Source organism: Dictyostelium purpureum (genome assembly GCF_000190715.1).
Source record: "Dictyostelium purpureum unplaced genomic scaffold DICPUscaffold_164, whole genome shotgun sequence".
Lineage (NCBI taxonomy): Eukaryota > Evosea > Eumycetozoa > Dictyosteliales > Dictyosteliaceae > Dictyostelium > Dictyostelium purpureum.
Window position 1 is genome coordinate 38,370 of NW_003519501.1, and position 23,968 is coordinate 62,337.

The 23,968-nt window shown below is 25.9% G+C and overlaps 4 protein-coding genes across 4 annotated transcripts; 1 reads left to right on the top strand and 3 right to left on the bottom strand.

The window, feature by feature from the left end:
• Nucleotides 1-186: 186 nt before the first annotated feature.
• On the bottom strand, nt 187-2,248 carry DICPUDRAFT_92251 (actin bundling protein). The gene is made up of 2 exons (XM_003289159.1): nt 1,646-2,248; nt 187-1,567 (listed from the first exon to the last, which is right to left on the bottom strand). The coding sequence occupies exons 1-2, from the start codon at nt 2,163-2,165 to the stop codon at nt 252-254; spliced, it is 1,836 nt and encodes a 611-aa protein (XP_003289207.1). The 5' UTR covers nt 2,166-2,248; the 3' UTR covers nt 187-251.
• Nucleotides 2,249-2,575: 327 nt separating this feature from the next.
• Nucleotides 2,576-5,822, top strand: DICPUDRAFT_153538 (uncharacterized protein; the record flags this gene model as incomplete). Its single annotated transcript, XM_003289151.1, has 4 exons — nt 2,576-2,581; nt 4,120-4,583; nt 4,666-4,904; nt 4,981-5,822. The coding sequence occupies 4 exons, from the start codon at nt 2,576-2,578 to the stop codon at nt 5,820-5,822; spliced, it is 1,551 nt and encodes a 516-aa protein (XP_003289199.1).
• Nucleotides 5,823-5,954: 132 nt separating this feature from the next.
• DICPUDRAFT_153539 (uncharacterized protein) lies at nt 5,955-14,872 on the bottom strand (the record flags this gene model as incomplete). The annotated part of the gene is made up of 4 exons (XM_003289160.1): nt 5,955-13,878; nt 13,938-14,166; nt 14,232-14,489; nt 14,551-14,872. The coding sequence occupies 4 exons, from the start codon at nt 14,870-14,872 to the stop codon at nt 5,955-5,957; spliced, it is 8,733 nt and encodes a 2,910-aa protein (XP_003289208.1).
• A 279-nt stretch (nt 14,873-15,151) lies between these two features.
• On the bottom strand, nt 15,152-21,606 carry DHKJ (uncharacterized protein; the record flags this gene model as incomplete). Its single annotated transcript, XM_003289161.1, has 4 exons — nt 15,152-15,374; nt 15,471-17,659; nt 17,750-18,853; nt 18,943-21,606. 4 exons carry the CDS (start codon nt 21,604-21,606, stop codon nt 15,152-15,154), a joined length of 6,180 nt encoding a protein of 2,059 aa, XP_003289209.1.
• Between the last annotated feature and the right edge of the window lie 2,362 nt (nt 21,607-23,968).

Consider the following 23,968-nt stretch of genomic DNA (forward strand, 5'->3'; position numbering starts at 1 on the left):
AAAAAAAAAAAAAAAAAAATAAAAAAAGACCTTGCACAATATATTGTCAACAATCATTTAATATTATTAGCCAACACCCTTTTGTAAAAATTTTAAATTTGAAATCCATAAGAATCGACTGTTTATTAGTTTTTTATGTTTTAAAATAATTTATTTTTAGAAAAAAAAAAAAAAAAAAAAAAAAAATTTTAATCTAAAAGTAACAACAATTTTATTTTTGGTTTTTTTTTAAATATAATAAATTAAATATTTTAATTGGATCTTTGGACAGCAATAAGACCAGCAAAAATAGTCATAACCATTTTTGGTTTAACTTCAACAATATCTTCTGGAAGAGCGAAAACAACAGCACCAACCTTACGAGCAGATGAAACAGCAAGTTTAGCATTTAATAAGTTATCGGCTTCTGAACCAGATGAGGTAACGAGTGATGGGTCAATAGTACCTGGTCTAATAATTTCAATAAAATCTAAAATTGGAATACCTGAGGCAATATATTGATCTTTGAAACCAGAAATGGTTTTCTTACCGGCACCTTTGAGAGCTTGGTTGGTCCATTCGACAATTTCACCATCACCAATTGGTTTGTCACTACCAGAGATTTGAGTTAAAACTGAGAGAACATGAGCTCTCATTAATTGCCAAGTAACAGAAAGAATTGGAGTCTTGTTTTTATCGAAAACATTCTTACCATCGATACCAACAACACTATATTTACAGTTTTTAGCTAATTCAATAGCATAGTTACAGTTTTCGAGTTTTTTCATTTCAGCACCCATAGCTTTATATGGTGGATAGTTGACTCTTGATTTATTAACAAGACCTGGGTAAATCTTATCGAATAATTGAATGAGGACAAGACCATCATGAACACCTTCATAAAGATTGTTGACGAATGGATCAACACCAAGAGAATTCATCCAGTTACGGAAAGTCTTTTCTTCACGAGTTTCTTCAATGATAACAACATCTTCAACTGGTTCTAAAGCTGGATGGGTATTGAAAAGATTGGCAACGAAAGCTAAATTGAGTTTTTGATAACCAGTAACAATATCTTTTGGTTTGAGGAATTTCTTACAACCAATTTTATCAGCATTTTCTAATACAATAGCAGCTCTCTTTTCTGGATTTGATTCATTAAGGGCACGGGTATCAACACCAGCATTCTTTGGAGCAATTTGTTTTAAGAGAACAGTGTAACATTCTGAATCCTTGATATCACCTGAGAAATTTTTAACTCTACGGGTTGAACCAGCGGCTTCTAAGTGATAGTTGAACCAACGTAAGAGAATTTCTTCAACTGGAAGTTTTAAGAGATCTTCAATGGTTTCTCCTGGTTTTAAGAGACGGTATAATTCTGGGTGATTGGTTAAATTGATACGAGCAAAAAGACCAATTTTGATAATTTGCCATGTAAGACCCATAATTAAATGAGCTCTACCTTCAGCAAGATCACCAGCACCAATATTTACTACATTACAACCAATAGCTTTGGCTGAATTAATACATAAAACTTGATTTTCATTAATTCTGAAAGCATTTAAATTTTTCTTATTTAAAACACGTTCTAAATTTAAAAAAAAAAATAAAAAATTTTAATTAGTTTCTGAAATATATTGAAAAAAAAAAATAAAAAAATAATTACCATCAATTGTATCTGGAACAGCATCATTAATTAATTTACATAATAAAAGACCATCATGACATGCTTGGAAGAATTTATCACCATCTTCTGAGATTGGAAGTTTACCTTTTAAGTCAGCATCTTTAGCTAAGCAATTATTGATCCAATCAATGTAGGCAACTTTTTCTTCATCAGAATAGGAGTGGGTAACACCAGAAGCAGTTGAACCAGAGTAACCACTGATAGTATTAACTTGACCAACTTTCTTGACGACTGAGGCAAAGGCTGGAGAGTTTGATGTTGAGTTTTTCTTGGTAGTAGCCATAACAGTTAAGAATTCATCGAATGAAATAGTACCACTATTGTCAGTATCAACTTCTTTGATCATATCACGAACTTGAACACCAGTAACTTTTTCACCTAATTGGGTTAACATTTTGGTTAATTCGATGGCACTAATTGATCCATCTTTATTTTCATCAAATTGTTCGAAGATCTTTCTAAATTCGTTGATTTCGTTGGCTGAAAAATTTGAGGCCATTTTCTTTCTTTTTTAAATACTAAATCTTAATTAAAGAAGAAAAAAAAAAAAAAAAAAAAATATTATATATATAAATATATAAATAAATAAATAAATTAAAAAAGTTGAAATTAAAAAAAATAAAAAATAAAAAAAAAATTTAATATAAAAAATAAAATTAAAAATAAAAAAAAAAAATATTTACAAAAAAAAAAAAAAAAACCCCAGGGCGATGTAATAATTAAATTATTATAAAAATTTTTTTTTTATAGTTGGTTTTAAAATTTTATAATAATTTGAAAAAAAAAAAAAAAAAATCAATATCATAAATATTTTTTTTTTTTATTTTATTTTTTTTTGGTTTAAATCGAGGTGGGTTATTTTATTGATAATTTATATTTTGGCAATAAATAAAATTCTTCTTATAAAAAATGTTTGTAGGTTATTTAATGACCTTTTTTTTTTTTTTTAATCAATTCAATTAATTTTTTTTTTTTTTTTTTTTTTATATTTTCAATATAAACAAAAAATAATTTTTATTTAAGAATTATTTTATAATTTAATTTCTCAAAATGTTTTGTAGAATATCAAATAGTTTTAAAATAAATTTTATTTTGGTCCAATTATAATATTACCTAAGAAACTAATTAGTAATTTCAGAAGTGTATTTATTTTCAATATTAACATTGTATTGCCAAAAAATTAATGCACAAAGAAAAGAAAATGATCAAATTGATTGGGATTTAAAGTTTTATAATAATAGTAAATTCAGAATAGACCATTTGAAGAATGTAATCAATATCATCCCTGAGGTCTAAAATTACAATAAAAGTTATAAAAATATCCTTTGTGAAGTTTAAAAAGATGAGGGCTTCACGTTAGATTAAAAAAAATTAAAAAAATTTTACATAGGATAAAAAACAGATATTCTTAAGAAATCTTTAAAAGAAAGAAATAAACTATATTATTAGAATTTAAAAAAAACTACCAGGTTTTAATTTGTAAATACTTTTTTTTCCTTCATATATTTCTATCTCTTAAATTTTCGATGTTATAGTTTGCTTGGATTCTAAAAAATGTTTATCTTTTTTATTTAAAACTTTGTATCCTTGTTTCATTTTTTATAGAGAACAAATAAATAATAAATGAATAAATATGAAAATAAATTCAACAATTTAATCATCTAAATATTTATTTAGTAGGTGATAAATTGCACCCAACTATCATTAATTGTAATAATACTTTAAACAATCAGTTATTTTCATCTGAGTCTGGTTGGGGTATTCTTATGTACCCACCAAAATAGTTTTCATAGAGATTGTTTTGTAAGTAAACCTTTACCTATCTATAACATCGCTATATTAAATAGTAACGGTGAAGAGGTTAAAAAAACCTTTTCCCTTGGTTCATAACCACTTTATATAAGAATGAAGATTTATATCAATAAACCATAGAATTTATAAACTGGTGATAATGGTAATTTGGATGATGGATATTTCTATATAACTCGTTATCAGTTTGTGGTTCAATGATAAGAGAAGAATCAATTGAAAACTCAATTAATAGACACCCAATGGTAAACAAATGTTCTGTTGTTGGATTAGACGACCCAGTTAAAGTACTAATTTACTAAAACGGATATTATTCGTCTTGGTTTTTGATGTTTATTAAATTGATGTTCAAACGAGGTTATTTAAAAATCTTTTTATTTTTATAAGAAAAAAAAAAATTAATTTAAAAAAAAAAATTAAAATCTTTTTTTTTTTTTTAAATTTTTTTTGATTTATTTTTTTTTATAAAAAGAACAATAACATTTATTTTATATTAATCTTTAGCAACATTTTTTTAGAATCTTTATTTATTTATTTAGTTTTAAATTTATTAATACTTCAAAATGAACGAATTTGTAAAATCCTAATTTAAAATATATATAAAAAATAAAATATTAACTTTATTTCTCCATTTTATAATTTAGAAAGCCAAAATTCCAAATATTTTAGAAAATATTAAATCTAATAATAGAAAATATAAATACCAAGCTGTTCAAGATATTAGAAAGATGTTATCAGTTGAACATAGTCCTCCAGTGGAAGAAATAATAGAGTGTGGATTAGTACCAATATTACATGAATATCTTTTAGATTCATCAGATCCAAAAATACAATTCGAATCAAGCTGGGCACTAACTAATATAGCATCAAGTAATTTCACCTCTCTGATGGTAGATTATGAAATCCATAAAACTTTTATCGATTTATTAAGTCTTAATACCCCTGAAGAGTTATTGGAGCAAAATATATGGGCTTTGGGTAATATTGTAGGTGATTCTCCAGCAAATAGAGATTTGATTATAAGAGAGGGTTTGATAGATAGAATTAGAGAAATTTTAAGCACTCATAATAAAGCTTCATTAATAACAAATATTTCATGGACAGGCAAGTTTATTTAATAATAATAGTATTTGGGTTATTTAAATAGAGTTTACTAACATTCTTTTTTTTTTAGTATCAAATCTTTGTAGAGGTAATCCAAGACCTAGTTTCGAAGATATTCAGCCTATATTACCAGTTATTAAAGATTTACTTTTAAAATATCCAGATAACGATGAGGTATTATCCGATTCGCTTTGGGCTTGTTCATTCTTAACAGAACATTCCCTAAGTGAAGCCGAAACTTTTGATAGTATAGTTAAAGTTGGTTTAGTCCCAATTTTAATTAAGCTTGTCCAACAAAATTCAAAACTTCAAATTATTACACCAGGTAAATATAATTTTAATTCTTTTTTTTTTTTTTTTTAAAATTAATATTAAATGTGAAAATTATTTTAAATTTTTAGGATTTCGTGTTTTGGGTAATTTATTATCAGGTTCAGATCAAGTTACACAACATTTATTAGATAATGATATTCTCTCTGTTTTTGAAAAGTTTTTAACCAATTCAAGAGTAGCATTGGTAAAAGAGGCTTTTTTTTGTTTATCAAATATTACATCAGGAAGTATACCACAAATTCAAAGAGTAATAGATGAGGGTATAGTTTTAAAGGCAATTAAAGCAGGTATAAGGGGTGAACACCAAAATATTGAAGTTAACCGTGAAATACTTTGGTCAATTATCAATGCAATTTCTGGAGGTTCTAGCTCGCAAATTGATTACCTCATTAATAATCAATGTATATTATTCTTTTCAAAATATTTCAACTTAGCCAAGTCTCAAGAAAATCTCTTCACTTTTTATATTGACTCTGTTATCATCCTTTTATACAGGAGCCAAGCATATTTAAAGTCCAACGATTACTCAAGTTATTTAAAATTTTTCCATGGTTCATTTATAGTAGAAAAAATTTTAGAAAAAGATTTTGGGGGTTATACAGAACAATATGAAAAAATTATTGTAGTTATCAATGAAACTAAAACTTTTATTCGTGATAATAAATTGGATTTAACATTTTCAGCTTTAGAAATTTTCGAAAAAGAATATGAATTAGATGACGAATTTAGTTTGAATTATGACAATTACAATTACGAAGACGAAAACAATGACGATGACGAACACGATGACGATGACGATGACGATGACGATGATGAACACGATAACTCTGACGAACACGATGACTTTGACAATGGCAATGGCGATGACAATGATAGCGATAGTAATTCCAATGATTGTCAATATCATTAGGTTAATAAATCAATAAAAAATAAATCAATAAACAAATAAAGAAATAAAGAAATAAAGAAATAAATTAATAGTATTGTATTAATAAAAATTTAAAAAAAAAAAATCAAAGTTACAAATAAGTGATTTATTTTTTTATTCGATTATATTTTCTTCATCACTAAAATTGTTTAATTGGATTAAATTTTCTAAAGCTTGATTAATTTTTTCTTTACAAATTGACCAATTATTTGAAAGTAAAGTTAGTTTTTGTTGATCAATTAATTGTTGGGAATTTCTAAAGAATTTCTCTAAAAGGATTAAAGAATTATCTAACGTTTGGATTGGTAAATAGTCGATTCTCCACCAGAATAAACCGATTAAGCAGGCTTGGTAGTAATTCTTATTAATTGTGAGCATTGAGGCAGTATATTGAAGACTTGTAAATGTTGATTGTGGGTCAATTTTATTTCTATTTACTAAATTGAATTGTAATAGCATATTGAATAGTGGTTTAAATAATTGTTCGAATGAAACAAAGCAATGGGTGAAACCATTTGAATAAATTAAATGTAATAATTGTTGATCGTTTGTAATTTCTTTAATATACAATTCCATTGTTAAATAGTAATTTCTAATATCATTAACATTTAAACTTGTTTCTTCCTCTAAATTTAAATCTTGAGCAGTCAAAGTACCATCTTCACAATTCAGTTTGATATATTTATAAACTTTTTCATCGTTTGTTTCCATGTAAACTGGTTTAACTTTTGATTCTGTAAAATAGTTAAATTGATAAAGTGTGGTATTGTTATTATCGATATTATCCTTAGTTATACCATTGTTTTTGATTGTATCAATTGTAGTTTGTTTAATTGAGTCATAGTTTGAAAGGAGTGAAAATTTGAACAAAGTTGTAAATGGGAAGTTTGAATTTTTTAATAGTTCTAATAATTCTTTTTCTTCGTCAAGGTTCATAGGGAATTTATTTTTTTGATCTGTACGAATTGAAATTAAAACATTTATAATTTCATTACTATTCGATGAAAATTCTTTAATAATTCTTTCAAATAATTTAAACCAACATTCGTGTAGAATTGACTCTTTGTAATTTGAATTTTTAATCTCTTTTTCTTGATCACTGGTTTTTTCATTATTATTAGTATTCCAAAGTATTAATAATTTTGACAATTCTACTAAATGTTGAATATTTTTGCTATGAGTTAGTAACTCATTAAACAATGGAACTGATGATAATGTGTCTGTGATTTCTATATCTAATATTGAACTATTGATACCAGTATCTTTCCATATATCCTTAATAATAGATTGGGTTTTATGTTGTTTGATAAATTGAGAATCTAATTGTTTTTCTTTTTCTTCATCTTGAGGGTACATATCTAATTTCATTAACATTTCAAAAATATTCATTTTAAATTCTACAGACTTCTCTTGATTATAACAATGATCCCTTAATTTATTTAGAATTGATAATTTTAAGGATGTGGGTGGTTGCTCTTGGCTTTCTAATGATTTATCTTTAATTGATTGCTCTGAAACTAGTTTAATTTGATTTAGAGTATTATTTGGTTTTTCAATTAATAGTTGATCAATATAGTTTAAGTAGTAGTTGATGATTCTGGAGTTTGTTTTTGAATAGTTTGACTTTGACAAAGGATAGAAATTAATATAAATCGATTTAATAGTTGATGGAGTTGTTGATGTATTATTTGAGAGTTCACTTAATAACTTCAATACAATTGATTTAACATTTTTTTCTTTTTCAAGTTCTATAATTTTAATTGGTTCAATTGATAAACTATCTTCTTCGTTGATGTCGTGTGCGCCTTCACTTTTAATGATATGATCATAGGATTCCAATAACTTTGAAGAAATTTCTAAATCGTAGTTTTTGATAAACTCTTTACCGCCAATTAAATCTTTGATATTCTCTAATTGCTTAATACTTAATAAATGTTCTTCGATGGTTTGATATAATAGCAAGTGGGTTTGATGATTAAAATTGAAATCTACCAATTGTTCTTTTTCGAAATTTTGAGATAATTCCCCAATTTTTAATGTTATGATTTGAATTCTATTCTCGATTGAGAGACTACTTGAATATTGACCGATTATTAAAGAGATGTATAGTGATTGTAGGTCATTTTCGTCAAGGTTTTTTCTATATTTTAAAATGACTGAATAAACTGATAATCCTCTATTCTTCTCAATATCTTTGGAGATTAAATTTTCGATCATAAAGAAATACATCTTTTCTAATGAAATGGTATGGATTATATCATCATCCCTAACTTCTTGAAGTATACTAATAAGTTTATTCAAGAAACTTATATTATCTTGAGTAATGCTTGACTTTATCTCTTGATTAATTGGATTATAATTTGAATTTAATAATTGTTTAAAATCTAAATTCTTTAATATTGTTGAAATATTATTACTAAAAGCTGTTGGTATGTTTGAGGATGATTTTGAAATTGGTGAAATTGGCGAGTTTGGAATTGAGCTATTGGTAGTATTTTTTAATAAGAAGTTTAAAAGTTTCTTTTCAGCTTTATATGAGTGAGATTGATCTTTGATTAATGGTAATAAATCAAAATAATATAATAATTTATCATACTGAGTACCATTAATTTCATTATAAAATTCTTGTAATTGTTGAATAGTATTGTTGAAATGTTGACGATTCTTTAATTCTTCAATATCTTGACTAGAAAGAATGAATACTGGAGCTGAAGGATTTTCTAAAAGTTGCCATTCAATATGTTTTAATAATACTTGATAAAAAGTGATATTATATCTTTTGGCCATAGAAACAGCAGTATTTAAAGATTTTACTTGGTTTGATTTTGCAAAAGAATAAATTGTATCAATTTTATAGTTTGAATCTTGTTTAAATCTATTGAAATCAATAAATGTATTAATTTCAGCTAATTCTTTTTCTTGAATTGAGTCAACCATTAAATTGTAATAGTATAATAGTAGTGATCTAATTTGATTTGATTGGGATCCATCTTGTTCTAAAGGTTGTTCGTTAATAAGGTCTTTTGCCATTGTAATAATTGATTCGATTGAAATTGAAAATAAAGACATTTTTGGAGATTCTAATAATAATAGTTTAAGGGAATAAAAGTAACAGGCTAATTTGGTACATCTTTCTTGGCTTGATTGGAATCTATCATTTAGTTTGGTCATTTCTATTAAGTCGTTGAAAAACTTTGAGCTGATTTTAAAATTGTTATCATCATTATAATTTAAACATAATAAATAAGATAATGAAGATTTCATATCACCATTTTGAAATGTTAATTTTGCTAATTCTAATAAAACTAATTCAATTTCATTATTACCAATATAGTTATTATTATTACCATTGCTATTATTAGTTAATGCATTGTCATTATTAAAGTTTAAGAGTTGATAGTAATATAATAAATTTTGATTAATTGTTAATAAATTTTCTTTTGCTTTTTCTTGATCGAATTCTTGGCTTTCATCATAGTTTTTAGATGTTGGTTCAAATAGTTTTAAAATTGAGTCTTTGGTTTCAATGAATGGTGGCTCTAATTTAATTTGATCTTTTTCCTTAATTATTTCATTCTTTTGTGATTGTAATGTTTGAATAACTTGACTTTTATCTTGATTATAAATTGTACTATTTTGATTTAAACCATCAATAAATTCTAATTGTTCTAAAGTTTGTAATAATATTAAAATACTGTCAGAGTCGCAATAGAGCAAAGAAAATGATAAAAGACTTTGTTTAGCTTCAATATCATCAAAATCTTGACAAAGAGCGAGTGATGAGCATATTTTCCAAATATCATTGAATGTTGATGGTATATTTGAGTTTTCTTTTTCTTTAATTAATCTTTGACATATTTTATAAGTAATATCATAATTTTTTTTAACTTCCATTGAAAACTTGGCAAGAATAACTAATACTATAACTTTATCATTAACATTGGTACCAATGTTTGAGCTATTATTACCACTATTATAAAAATATTCACCACTATTTGAAATACTAATTGTGTCACTATTCCAATCAGAGATTAAATCGGTAATTTGTAATATAGTTTCAATATTTAAATAACTATTTTTGATATTATTTAAAAGAATTTGAATTAGTTCAAATCTACCTTGTTTGCTATAGTCATCCATATCAATTGATAATATTGAGCCGGTGGTTTCTTTTTGTTTTTCTTGTAAAATAGATGCTTTTGGTGAGGTAATTTGATCTGGTGAATTTAAATTATTTGATTTTAAACCTTTCTCTAATATTAATCTAACTTCAACAGGTAATTTATTAAAACTAAAAGTTGAATATAAAATATCAATAGCTTTAATTAAATTAATTTCACGTAATATTTTTCTTGTTGGTGGTCTAATTAATTCTAAACAGGATCTAGCCTCTTCCAAATTCTTTGTATGGCCATAAGAAGAGGATGAGTTGAAAAATTCTTTAGCAGCATTTAAAACCAATGATTCAATTCTATCTGGTGATCCACAGTTGGATAAATATTCATTTGCTAAAAAGAATAATGATTCTGATAATAAATTCTTTACAAACAGACAGTATAGTTGGGTATCATCGGTATTTGAAAATGATAGTCTTTTAATAGATAGACAGTCATCCAAAGTATTTCTCCAATTTGCTTGTTTAAAATGATTCTTTTTTGCAAACTTGAAAATATTTGTTAAAATTGACATAATTTCTTCTTGTTGATTATCTTTGGTTTCATTAGTGATAAAATAACTTATTGGCTTTTCAATGTGATATCTGACCAATATTTTCATAGTTTGAACATATAAACTGTATTGATGTTTTTTATCGTGTAAGCTCTGAGTTTCATCATCCAATCTATCTTGAAAACTTCCTCTTTCTGGTAAAATTTCGATAATATTTGACATTGTATTTATAAGATTATCATTTAATTTCTTTTTAATATTAAAAATACTATTTAACCCAATTTTTAATAAAATTTTAATATCAATGTTAAAACCTTCATCTGGTTGTTCATCTTGTTGCTTTTTTTGATCGCTTTGTTGCTCTCCTTGTTGTTGTTGCTGTTGTTTTTGTTGCTTTTCAAATAATAGATATTTTTCTTTTTGATAATTTAATAAAAATGATTTTACTAAATTTAAATTATTATTATCTTTTGAATAGGTTTCAAAGAAATCAATTAAAAGATGAGGATTGATTGATAATAGTTTTTGGCATCTCTTTTTAATTAACTTGTAAACATTTGAATCATTTGAATCAGATAATAATAATTTAATTCTTTCTAATTGGTTTAGTGATTGGTAAGTTTCTAATGAGATTTCTATATCATTATTGGTTGAAATATTGTCATATATAATTGAGTTTAATTCTTCTAAATCTCTTTGAATATCTAAAAGATTTGAAACATTCTTTTCATTTATGGCTATATTGATTAATTGAAGTGAGTTGGAAATTTGACCAGACTTTCTATCAATTTCTTTTGATCTCTTTCTATACCATTCCTCTATAGTTGATGCAATATTTTTAGATGGTGAATTATTATCAATTGGTAAATTTGAATAGTAGTATTGATTATTTTGATCAATTTCTTGATAGTCAATTGAATAGATATCAATGTCATTGCTGTTTTGATAAAGGTTAATGTTTTTATCTCTGGCAGATCTAATGTCTTCATATTCTTTACCCAGTGATAATAAGGCTCTCTTTAAATAGGTTGAATTCATACGTTGATTATAATCCAATTGTAATACCTTTTCGAATATTTCTTTACTTTGACACCAATCTTGTTGTAATGATTTCTTTGGATTCCAAACATTCAATTCATCTGGCAATAATTGTTTGTAAATTTCTGGTAAAGTAGTTTCTGGGATCATTGAAAGAATATCTAAACGATATGGTAAAACTTGATCGCTATAATAACTAAATAGAATTGAAACCGCTTTAACATCTTCAAAATTAGCATACTCCATAGCAGCAGATATTAAACTACAATCTCTAAAACGAAGGAATTCTGAAGCATCAAAGTCATTTTGATAAATTTCTTGATATGTCTTTAAACGGTTTAAATAATTGATCAATATTAATCTGTGAATAACTAAATATTGATTATCCTTTAATTGATCTAATGACTGATCTTGATTAATATATTCACCGGTTTTCTCTAATGCAAACTCTAATAGTAATCTTGTTGATTCTAATTTTAATGGAATTCTAATATGACATGACCATAACAACCAGTTAATATCTTGAACCTTTGATAGATATTGTTTAATTGATTCATTTGAAACTAATGATTTTATCCAACGCTTTTGATGTACTAAATCTTTATCTAAACCATAGTGTTCAGCAATCAATAATGCATTATTATATTCTTTTTGTGAAACTTTTGTTTTAAATAGTTGCTCTGGTGTAGTTGATTGAAATCTAATAATTCTACGTATTAAATGAATTGGTTCATTATTATTATTATTTTTATTAAATTGTTTTTTATTTATTGATAATGATTTATTTTTTGAAAATATTGATTTGATTTTGTTATTGTTTGATTTTTGAACTCTTTTTTGTTTACCATCGTTGTCTCTTGAAATATTAAAATGAAATGGATCTTCATCATTGTCATCAGTGACATCACCACCATTAAAATGTCTTAATAAATATTTATAGGTTTTGATCATTGGTATTTTAACTTTAGATTTATATAAATCTTGAATAGAAAAATTTGAAAGTAAACTAACCTTTTCTTGGATTGGTGATGTATAGGATGTTTCTAAAATAAAAAATCTACCATTGTGGGCATTTGTTAATATTAGTGGTTGAGCTGATGATACTAATTCTGGATCATGAAGTAAACAATTTGTATTATCCAACATTGAAAATACTGTAAATTGGCCACCTTTATTACCAACAATAATTTGATTATCTGACCACCATGAAATATCAATTACAGTTTTTAAATTTTCAATAATATTACTATTTATATTGCTATTTTGTGTTGAACTGGTATTATTATTACCATTGTTTGTTGTGGAACTGGAAGAAGATGGTGTATTTGGATCTGAGGTAAATGGATATTGATTATAATTATTTCTATTGTCTGAATATTGCTGCATAAATGATGGTTCTTCAGAATTATCCCAAATCGGTCTCAAGTCTTTTGATGTCCAACTTTTAATTGGTTTATAATAGCTTGAGTTGTTATTATTATTTTGTGATTTAGTTTTTTTAACTTTTGGTGACTCTAAAACTGGTTTATCATAATTATCAATTGATACATCTTCATCTTCTTGATCATCGTCGCTGTCACTATCTAAAATATTTTCATTAGGAACTTTCCATAGAGAGACTGTGCCATTTAAATCCAATGCTAATAATTGTTTACCGTCATTTGAAAATATAACCTTTTGTAAAATAACACTCTTAAAGTAATTGCCAAATAAAGTGTATTTAATTTTTCTCCAAACCTTTTGAGTTTTACTTAAATTTTCAAAATTTTCATCTTCTTCGTTATTGTTGAATGTTGGTGGTTTTGAATAGGTTGTATCTGTGCTACTATTTAAATCTTTTTTATTTTCATTTGATGGTGGATTTAATAAAACAAAATATGGTTCAGTATCTGAAATTTTCCAAAATGAGACATACGCTTTAATTCTTGAACCTCTATTTGTTGATTTGGCTGATTTTCGATTGCCACCAATTGCCAATATATTGTTTTTTGGTGAAAAATGCATGCAACTTACTGAATGATGATATTGTTTAAAGTTTGGTATAGTTAATCCATTTGGTGAGCACCCCAAACCAATTCTATTATAATTATTATTATTTGAAGTATTACTATTTGAACTATCATTATCACCTTCCACTGAGGTATCATCTTTTTTCTTTCTATTTATTATTGTGTTATCGTTATTATTAATATTTTGATTATTGTTGTTATTATAATTGTTTGGCAACTGTTCGTTTTTACTTATAAATGGATGAATTGTAAATGAATTAAATGATGTTGGAATATGAAATCTTCTTAATATCATATCATAACCTAAAATTAACAATTCATAACTTTAATAATATTAAATTAATAAATGAAATTTTTTTTTAATTTTTTTATTAATAATTACCATTGTTGATCAGGATCTAAACTACATTTTGAATGACGAATTGCTAAATCAGCAATACCATCTTTTGGATTTAAACCAAACATACCAGGTGAAAGGATATGAAGAACTTGCTCTTTTTCAATTAAGAAGATATATATTTTACATCCACTTGAAGAAAATGCTAAGATATTATTATCTGGACTAAAGCATAATCTTTGCCATTGACTTTCTTTATCATTTTGAAATAAATCTATAGAAAAAAAAGTTAATTTTTTTAATTTTCAATTTATTTAAAAAATTTTAATTAATACATACTGCATGTTTTTTGAATTGTTGAAAAATTATCATTAGAACTTCTAAAAGTAATTTCTGTATTTCTTGTTGATGCTAATATTGAACCATCATAGCTTGATAAAAGTTTTGAAGTTGGTTGGTTTTGATTAAAATTATAAAGTGGTGAAAAATTATTTTGTTTAGTTGTTTGTTGTCCAATATTACGATATAGTGTTAATGGTAATGAATATGGAATTTTAATTAAGAAACTTGAATAGTTTAATAACTTTTTAAATAAAACTTTTTAAAAAAAAATATTAATATAATAATATAATATAAATATGATACATTTGATATTTACATCTTTGGTATGATAAATTCTCTTTATCTTTTTCATCGTCATTTTGTTGATCTGTATGAGTATCAATCCATTCTGGGTCAACAAACCATAATGTATATAAAATCTTTTTATTTCTTTGTTTTGTATTTTGTGTTGATAGTTGCTTTAAACTTTTATTTAATGGTGTATCTTCATCAACCTCTTGATCGTCTTCATAGTAATTAATAGTTGTTGTTTCAGATGTTGCAACAGTTGTGTTATTATTATTATTATTGGTTGATATTTCTGTAATATCTTTATTTGATGAGTCAACATCAATTTTATTTTTATCTATATCCTCCATTATTTAACATGTATTAACTATAAATATATATTTATATATATATTAAATATATTAATTTAAAAATTCATTAATTTAGGTGAAATTATAAAAATAATTAAAAAAAAAAAAAAAAAATTTGAAAAAAAGTAAAAAAAATGAAAAAATTAAAAAAAAAAATTAAAAAATTAAAAATTATGTTTTGTGGGGGGGAAATAATGATATATACAAATACACATTTGATTAATTTGATTTTATTTATTAATTTATTTTTAAACATTTAAAAAGTATAATTATGAGCATTTAATTATTTGTGTTGTTTTTTTTTGCAGGAACTAATGGAGAAGATAATTGATCATTTTCTTTTCTTTTGCTTGGATTTGTTTCATTATTTTCCATTTTAATATCCAAATCATCATTATTATCTTTATTGTTGACTAATTCTATATTTCTTTTACTTTTTGTTCTATTTACCAATTGAGCTTGTAGTTTAAAGTCTTTATCTTTGGATGTTTGTTGTTTTTTTCTTGTTTGTTGTTGTTTTCCTTCTTCAAATTCATCATTGTCATCTTCTACAACGACAACGAAATTATTATTGTTTTTATTAATATTGCTTTTTAACGTTGATGAAGTTGAGGTTTTAGGTGATTCCGATTTTTTTCTATTTTGTTTAATTGGGGATATTAATGATGAAGATGATGAGGAAGATAATAATATTCCTGATGATGATTGATTTGGTGAACTCTTTGGGCTAAGATTTGGACTTGAATTTGAACTCTTCAAATGTTTGGTTTTTCTGTTATTATTGTTAGTACTAATGCCATTTATACAATTATCATCACTAATCATTAATGGATTTGGTGAGTTGGTTAATAGTGATTGTTGTGGTGAAGATGATTGATTAAAATATATAGTGGAACTTGAATTTAAAAATTGATTTGAAGAGGTAGCCTGTTGAGCTGCTTGAATTGATGCTTGATCAAATGGTATATTTGACATTGAAAAGTATAAATATTTTTCTATCATAGACTTTAATTGATCTGGGTTGATTGGTTTGCTAATATAGTCATCCATACCAGCTTCAATACATTTAACTCTATCACGAGCTAAAGCATGTGCAGTCATTGCAATGATTGGTGTATGAATGCCCTCATTGGATTCTAGCTTTCTAATTTGTGCCGTAGCTTCAAATCCACCCATATGTGGCATTTGAACATCCATGAGTATAAGATCGAAATGTTTAATTTCGCATGCAGCAACTGCTTGAAGACCATTTTCTGCTAATGTTACTTTGTGACCAAACTTTTCTAATAAACGTACTGCTAATCTTTGATTAACAACATTATCCTCGGCCAAAAGGATATCACCAAATATTTCAGAGATTGGTTGAATTTTCTTACAAACTTTACTTTGACGAGAAATACCTTGCTTTTGGAGTATTTCCAACATCTCTGAAGGACTTACTGGTTTAGAAAGATAACCACCAATTAAAGATGATGCATTCTCGGGACATCCTCTTTGACCACCTCCGCAAATTAACATAATAACATTTGTTTTTGAAAGCTTTGGGTCTTCTGAAATTAAATCCACTATATTGGTATCGATTTGAGCGTCAATAAATAAAAACTCATAAGGCCTGTTGGATTGAGCAGCTTTAGTCATCATTTTATAAGCATCTTGACCATTATCAGTTGAATCTGAAGTTATACCAAACTCGAAAAGCATTTGACAAAGTACTTTAACTGTATTTTTATTATCATCGACCACCAATGTATGAACATCTTTTAATTTAACACCAATTGGAGTTTCTCCTAGATCTAAATCTGGTTTGGTTGGGAATTGAGCAGTAAATTCAAATGTTGAACCTTTACCTGGCTTGCTTACTACTCTTAGTTTACCTTTCATTAATTCGACTAAACGTGTTGAAATTGTTAAACCTAAACCTGTTCCACCATATCTTCTGGTTATTGAGCCATCCGCTTGAGAGAATGCTTCGAAAATTAAATGAAGTTTTTCTTTTGGAATTCCAATACCACTATCTATAACAGAGAATCTTAAAAGAACTTCCCCATCTATATATTTATCGATTTTTACAACAAGATCAACTTCACCTTCTGAGGTAAATTTGATTGCATTACCAACTAAATTTGTTACTATTTGACGAAGTCTTCCTGGATCACCAACTAAACTATCTGGAATATCTGATGCAATGTCACACACCAACTCTAAACCTTTTTGGTGTGCTCTCCAGGCCAATGTTTTAAGAGTATCATAAAGATGGGCTCTTAAACTAAAATCAGATTGATCTAGTTCTAAACGACCAGCTTCAATCTTGGAAAAGTCTAAAATATCATTAATAATTGTTAAGAGAGAGCCTGCTGATGATTGAACCATAGTAAGATATTCTCTTTGTTCAGCTGTTAGTTCAGTATCTAATGTCAAGTCGGTCATACCAATTATACCATTCATTGGAGTTCTAATTTCGTGTGACATATTTGCCATAAAATCGGATTTCGCCCTTGATGCTGCTTCTGCAGTTTCTTTAGCAAGCGTGTTTTTAATTGTGGTTTCTTTAAGATTATGAATCATTTCATTAATTGTAACCTTTAATTGTAGCATTTCACCTTTGGCTTCAACTGAAACAACTCTAGTGAAATCACCTTTTGTTACTGCTTTGGCAATTTCAGAAATTGATCTAACCTGTGTTGTAAGATTAGCAGCCATTGTATTTACATTTTCGGTTAAATCTTTCCATACACCTCCAACACCCTCTACCTGGGCTTGACCACCCAACATACCATCTGTTCCTACCTATTAATATAAATAAAATATAAATATATTATAATTAATTTTAATTAATTTTTAATTTTATAAAACCAATTAGTTTAAATTATTACTTACTTCTTTGGCAACTCTTGTTACTTCGGATGAAAACGAATTTAATTGATCTACCATAGTATTAATTGTAATTTTAAGTTGTAAAATTTCACCTCTAACATCTAAATTTATTTTCTTTGATAAATCACCATTCGCCACAGCAGTTGTTACATTTGCTATTTCTCTAACTTGATTTGTAAGATTAGCAGCCATAGTATTTACATTTTGTGTTAAATATTTCCATACACCATCTACACCTTCTACCTGTGCCTGACCACCTAAAATACCTTCAGTACCTACTTCTAAGGCAACTCTTGTTACTTCGGATGAAAATGAATTTAATAAATCAACCATAGTATTAATGGTATCTTTTAGTTCTAAAAATTCACCTCTGACATCAATTGAAATCTTCTTTGATAAATCACCACACGCTACAGCAGTTGTAACCTCTGCAATAGAACGTACTTGGCCAGTTAGATTAGCAGCCATAGTATTTACATTATCGGTTAAGTCTTTCCATACACCGTCTACACCTTCTACCTGTGCTTGGCCACCTAAAATACCTTCGGTACCTACTTCTCTAGCTACTCTTGTTACTTCGGATGAAAATGACTTTAATTGATGAACCATAGTATTAATTGTATTCTTTAATTGTAAAATTTCACCTTCAGCATCGATTGATACTTGTTTTGATAAATCACCTTTAGCGACAGCGGTTGTAACCTCTGCAATAGAACGTACTTGACCAGTTAAATTGGCAGCCATAGTATTTACATTATCGGTTAAACCTTTCCATACACCTCCGACACCTTTAACTTCAGCTTGGCCACCTAAAATACCTTGGGTACCTACTTCTCTAGCAACCCTAGTAACTTCGGATGAAAATGATTTTAATTGGTCAACCATAGTATTAATGGTATTCTTTAGTTCACAAATTTCACCTTGGGCATCGATTGTAATTTTCTTTGATAAATCACCACAAGCTACAGCGGTTGTAACCTCTGCAATAGAACGTACTTGACCAGTTAAATTGGCAGCCATAGTATTTACATTATCGGTTAAACCTTTCCATACACCTCCAACTCCTTTAACTTCGGCTTGACCACCCAAAATACCCTCGGTACCAACCTATGATAACAAATAAAAAGAATATATTAATATTTTTAAATTTATAATTTATAATTTATAATTTATAATTTAATAATTTAAATGCATACCTCTTTTGAAACTCTCGTGACTTCAGATGAAAAAGATTTTAATTGCTCAACCATAGTATTAATAGTATTTTTTAATTCTAAAAATTCACCCTTGACATTAATGGAAATTTTCTTTGACAAATCACCACAAGCTACTGCTGTGGTAACTTCGGCAATGGCTCTAACTTGACTTGTAAGATTAGCAGCCATAGTATTTACATTCTCTGTTAAATCTTTCCATACACCATTAACACCATAACCCTCTCCAACTATTTGAGCTTGACCACCTAAAATACCTTCAGTACCTACTTCTCTAGCAACTCTAGTGACTTCGGATGAAAATGATTTTAATTGGTCAACCATAATATTAATAGTATTTTTTAATTGTAAAATTTCACCTTGAGCATTTATAGAAATTTGTTTTGATAAATCACCATTTGCTACAGCGGTTGTAACTTCTGCAATAGAACGTACTTGGCCAGTTAGATTAGCAGCCATAGTATTTACATTATCGGTTAAGTCTTTCCATACACCATCTACACCTTTAACTTCGGCTTGACCGCCCAAAATACCTTCGGTACCTACTTCTCTAGCTACTCTAGTTACTTCGGATGAAAATGACTTTAATTGGTCAACCATAGTATTAATAGTACTTTTAAGTTGTAAAATTTCACCTTCAGCATCGATTGATACTTGTTTAGATAAATCACCACTGGCAACAGCGGTTGTAACTTCAGCAATAGAACGTACTTGACTTGTAAGATTAGCCGCCATAGTATTTACATTATCAGTTAAACCTTTCCATACACCTCCGACACCTTGAACCTCAGCTTGACCACCCAATTTACCTTCAGTACCTACTTCCTTTGCAACTCTGGTGACCTCTGATGAAAATGATTTTAATTGATCAACCATAGTATTAATAGTACTTTTAAGTTGTAAAATTTCACCTTGAGCATTAATAGATACTTTTTTTGATAAATCACCATTTGCTACAGCAGTTGTAACTTCAGCAATAGAACGTACTTGACTTGTAAGATTAGCCGCCATAGTATTTACATTATCGGTTAAACCTTTCCATACACCTCCGACACCTTTAACTTCAGCTTGGCCACCTAAAATACCTTCAGTACCTACTTCTCTAGCTACTCTTGTTACTTCAGATGAAAATGATTTCAATTGTTGAACCATAGTATTAATTGTATTCTTTAATTGTAAAATTTCACCTTCAGCATCAATTGTAATATTTTTAGATAAATCACCACTAGCTACAGCGGTTGTAACCTCTGCAATAGAACGTACTTGACCAGTTAAATTAGCAGCCATAGTATTTACATTATCGGTTAAGTCTTTCCATACACCTCCGACACCTTGAACTTCAGCTTGACCGCCCAATTTACCTTCAGTTCCTACTTCTCTTGAAACTCTGGTGACCTCGGATGAAAATGACTTTAATTGGTCAACCATAGTATTTATTGTTAATTTTAATTCCTGGATTTCACCTTTAACATCTAATGTTATTTTTTTTGATAAATCACCACTAGCAACAGCGGTTGTAACTTCAGCAATAGAACGTACTTGACCAGTTAAATTGGCAGCCATAGTATTTACATTATCGGTTAAATCTTTCCAAATACCGTCTACACCTTCGACTTGAGCCTGTCCACCCAATTTACCATCAGTACCTACTTCTCTAGCAACTCTTGTAACTTCAGATGAAAATGATTTTAATTGTTGAACCATAGTATTTACAACCTTAGCAATTCTTAAAAATTCACCCGATAACTTTTTGCCTTCACCCAATTCCAATTTTATTGTTTGGGACAAATCCCCTTTGGCTACAGAAGCAATTACTCTAACAACCTCTTCAGTTGGTTGTATCATATCACCAATAAGATTATTTACAAAATCGATACAAACTTTCCATGAACCAGTTGCATGGGGTAAATGAGCTCTTGTCATTATATTACCCTCTTTTCCAACTTGTTTTTCTATTCTTTTAAATTCGTTACAAGTTGAATCTGCTAATTCAATAATTTGATTAAAATTCTTTACAATTTCATTTTCTGTAATACTATAATTATTATTTTGCTTTAATCTTTTTGTGAAATCACCATCTCTAGCCATTTTAGATGACTTTAATAACTCTTTTAAAAAACTATTATTTATTGATGTTACTGAACTAAATTCTTTATTATTGCTATTTATAACATCATTATTATTATTATTAAAATTATTTTTATTATTTTTATTATCATTATTATTATAGTTGTTATTGTCGTTATTATTATTACTATCGTTGGGTGTATTAAAATCTATATTAAATAAACTATGTTCATTTTTTACTGTATCCCTAAATTCTACATTTTTATTATTATGGTTATAATTTTTATTATTTTTATTATTATTAATATTATTATTGAGCTCATTATTTATGCTTAAACTATAAAAATTATCAATACTGCTACTATATTTATTATTACTACTTTGTATATTACTATTATTACTGCTGTCTATGTTATTATTATTAATATTATTCTCTATTATATTATATTTCTTTTCATATTCTTTAAGTGATTTTTTTATTAAATCGTAGGTTGATAAATCCGATATTGAAAAATGATTGTTACAATGTGGGCAACAATTTACATATTGACACAAATTATTAATGATTTCCGATGCCATTTTTTTTGGATAAAAAAAAAAATTGTTTTAGGATTTTTTTTTTTTTTTTTTAAATATTTTATTACTATAATTATATTTTGAGATCCTATATTATTTGTTATATTGTATATTTAAAAAAAAAACTTTCTATAATCGTTTTCTAAAAAAAAAATTTTGAATTAAATTTGATAGTATCATAAAATAATGTTCAAAAAAAAAAATTTTAATTTGGAAAAAAGAAAAAAAATAATATAAGTTAATTTTATTTTCTTTTTATTTTATTTTAAATATTTTTTATAGTTTTTTCTTTTTTTTTAATAAAATTAAAGTCATTGCTTACAATTTAATTCCGTTTTTTTTTTATATATATTTTTTTAAAACAAAAAAAAAAAATTAATTTACCTTTTTTGAAAAGATTTTTTTAGTTTTTTTTTAAGGAAAAAGTAATTGGCATATGATTTTTCTAAATGAAGAAAACAAATATGATAATTTAAATAAAAGTATTTATATATAAACTATAGGAATAAGATAACACCACAATTGTGAAATGAATACTTTAGGATAATTATTAATTTATATTTGATATATGATATTTTATTTTATTATTTTATTATTTTATTATTTTATTATTATTTTTATTTTTTCACAAAAAAAAAAAATTTAAAACTAGTTTTTTTAATAATTTTTTTTTTATTATTATTTTTATTTTCTTTTTATTTTTAATGGTGCATACAAATGGTTATTGGTATAAATATTATATTTATAAATAAATATACATATATATAAAAAACTTTTAATTAATTAAATAAAAAAATTATTATTTTTTGAATTATTAATTAATTAATTAATTAATTGGAAAAAAAAAAAAAAATTAAAAAAAAAAAAATATTTTAAAAGAAAAAAAATAAAAATGGTTTTGTTTTAACTATGGAAAATTGTTTTAAATTTAATAAAGAATTGTCCAATCTGTTGATACATTTATTTATTAATATTGTACAATTAAATTATTTTTTTAAAACAAAAACTATTTAAGGAGGCCCTTTAAATTACATTTTTAAAAGATAAAAAAAATAAAGAGCTACAGATTGGTTTATTTTTTTTTTATTTTTTATTTTTTTTTATTTTTATTTTTTTTTATTTTTAAAATATTTTTAAAATATTTTTACTTGTTTTAGATATTTAAAATTTTGAAAAAAAAAATCTTTTTACGTATTTTTTAAATTATTAAATAATTATTTAGTTTTAAATTAAATTTCAATATTTTTTTTTTAAATATTATTTTTTTTTTTTTTTAATATTAACTTATCTATTTTTAATATTAAGGCATAATTATATGATTTTTCAGTTTAAGTGTCTCCTGACTTTGATTGGTTGCACTGTATTTTAGCCCTCAAAAAGAAAAACCACCTCTCTCTTAATCCATGGTCAACAAGGTTGCGGAATCGGTTCATATTATATCACTGTCAGGTTAAAAGGTGAGATATTAAATAATTTTAATATATTGCTAAATGATAAGATTGTGGCTATTGTAGAAGAAGCCAGCATTTTAAATGCCAATAGCAATTTAACATTGATAACATCTTCCGAAAAGGTTAGTATTGATAAAACAAAGATTCCTCGATCAAAAATTTTTATCTATTCTCGTGTATTCAAATAGACCTGATTTACCAACAGATGAAAGACGTTTCGCTTTCACTTCCGACAACGATAATTATTTTAGAGATTAAAAATTATCCTCATTTTTTTACCAAAATATTTATTTTTTTATAATATTTATTTAATTATATGCATTAAATTAATAAATCTTTGAAAATTATTAATATTTAAATTCATGAAAATATAAAGGTTTTTATTATTTGATTGTTTTTTTTGAAAAAAAAAAACAATAAAATTTTTTTTAAAAATTATATTTTATTATTTTACAAATTATTATCCTTTTTTATTTTTTATTACCCCTTTTGTAATTTATTTAAAATAATTTAATAAAATTTAAATTTATTTTTTTATATTTTTTTAATTACAATTTAATTTTTATTTATTTTAATTTAATTATATATTTTAAATATAAAAAAAAATTAATATTTTAAATAATCCCACTACCACAATATAGAGTCTATAGTGTTTGTGCAACCAATTAAAAATATTTGAGATTTGACTTGAATACCATCCATTTCATTTAATAGTTGACTAAGAATACGTTTGCCTGTTCCACCATCTTCGCTTGAGTCGTTCGAATCTCCTCTTGTAGGGCAAGTGAATCGATTTCATCGAAAAACATTATACAGGGTGATGAAATCTTGCACTTTTAAAAAGTTCACGTATTATACGTTCACTTTCACCTAACTAAACTAATATTTTAATTTAATTTCGATTGGTAATAAAA

Excerpts from the sequence above, each read along its gene's own strand:
- DICPUDRAFT_92251 (XM_003289159.1), bottom strand. The coding sequence starts at position 2,165 with ATGGCCTCAAATTTTTCAGCCAACGAAATCAACGAATTTAGAAAGATC. Across the intron at positions 1,568-1,645 it reads TGTTCCAGATACAATTGATG|AACGTGTTTTAAATAAGAAA; the intron begins GTAATTATTTTT and ends TTTTAAATTTAG.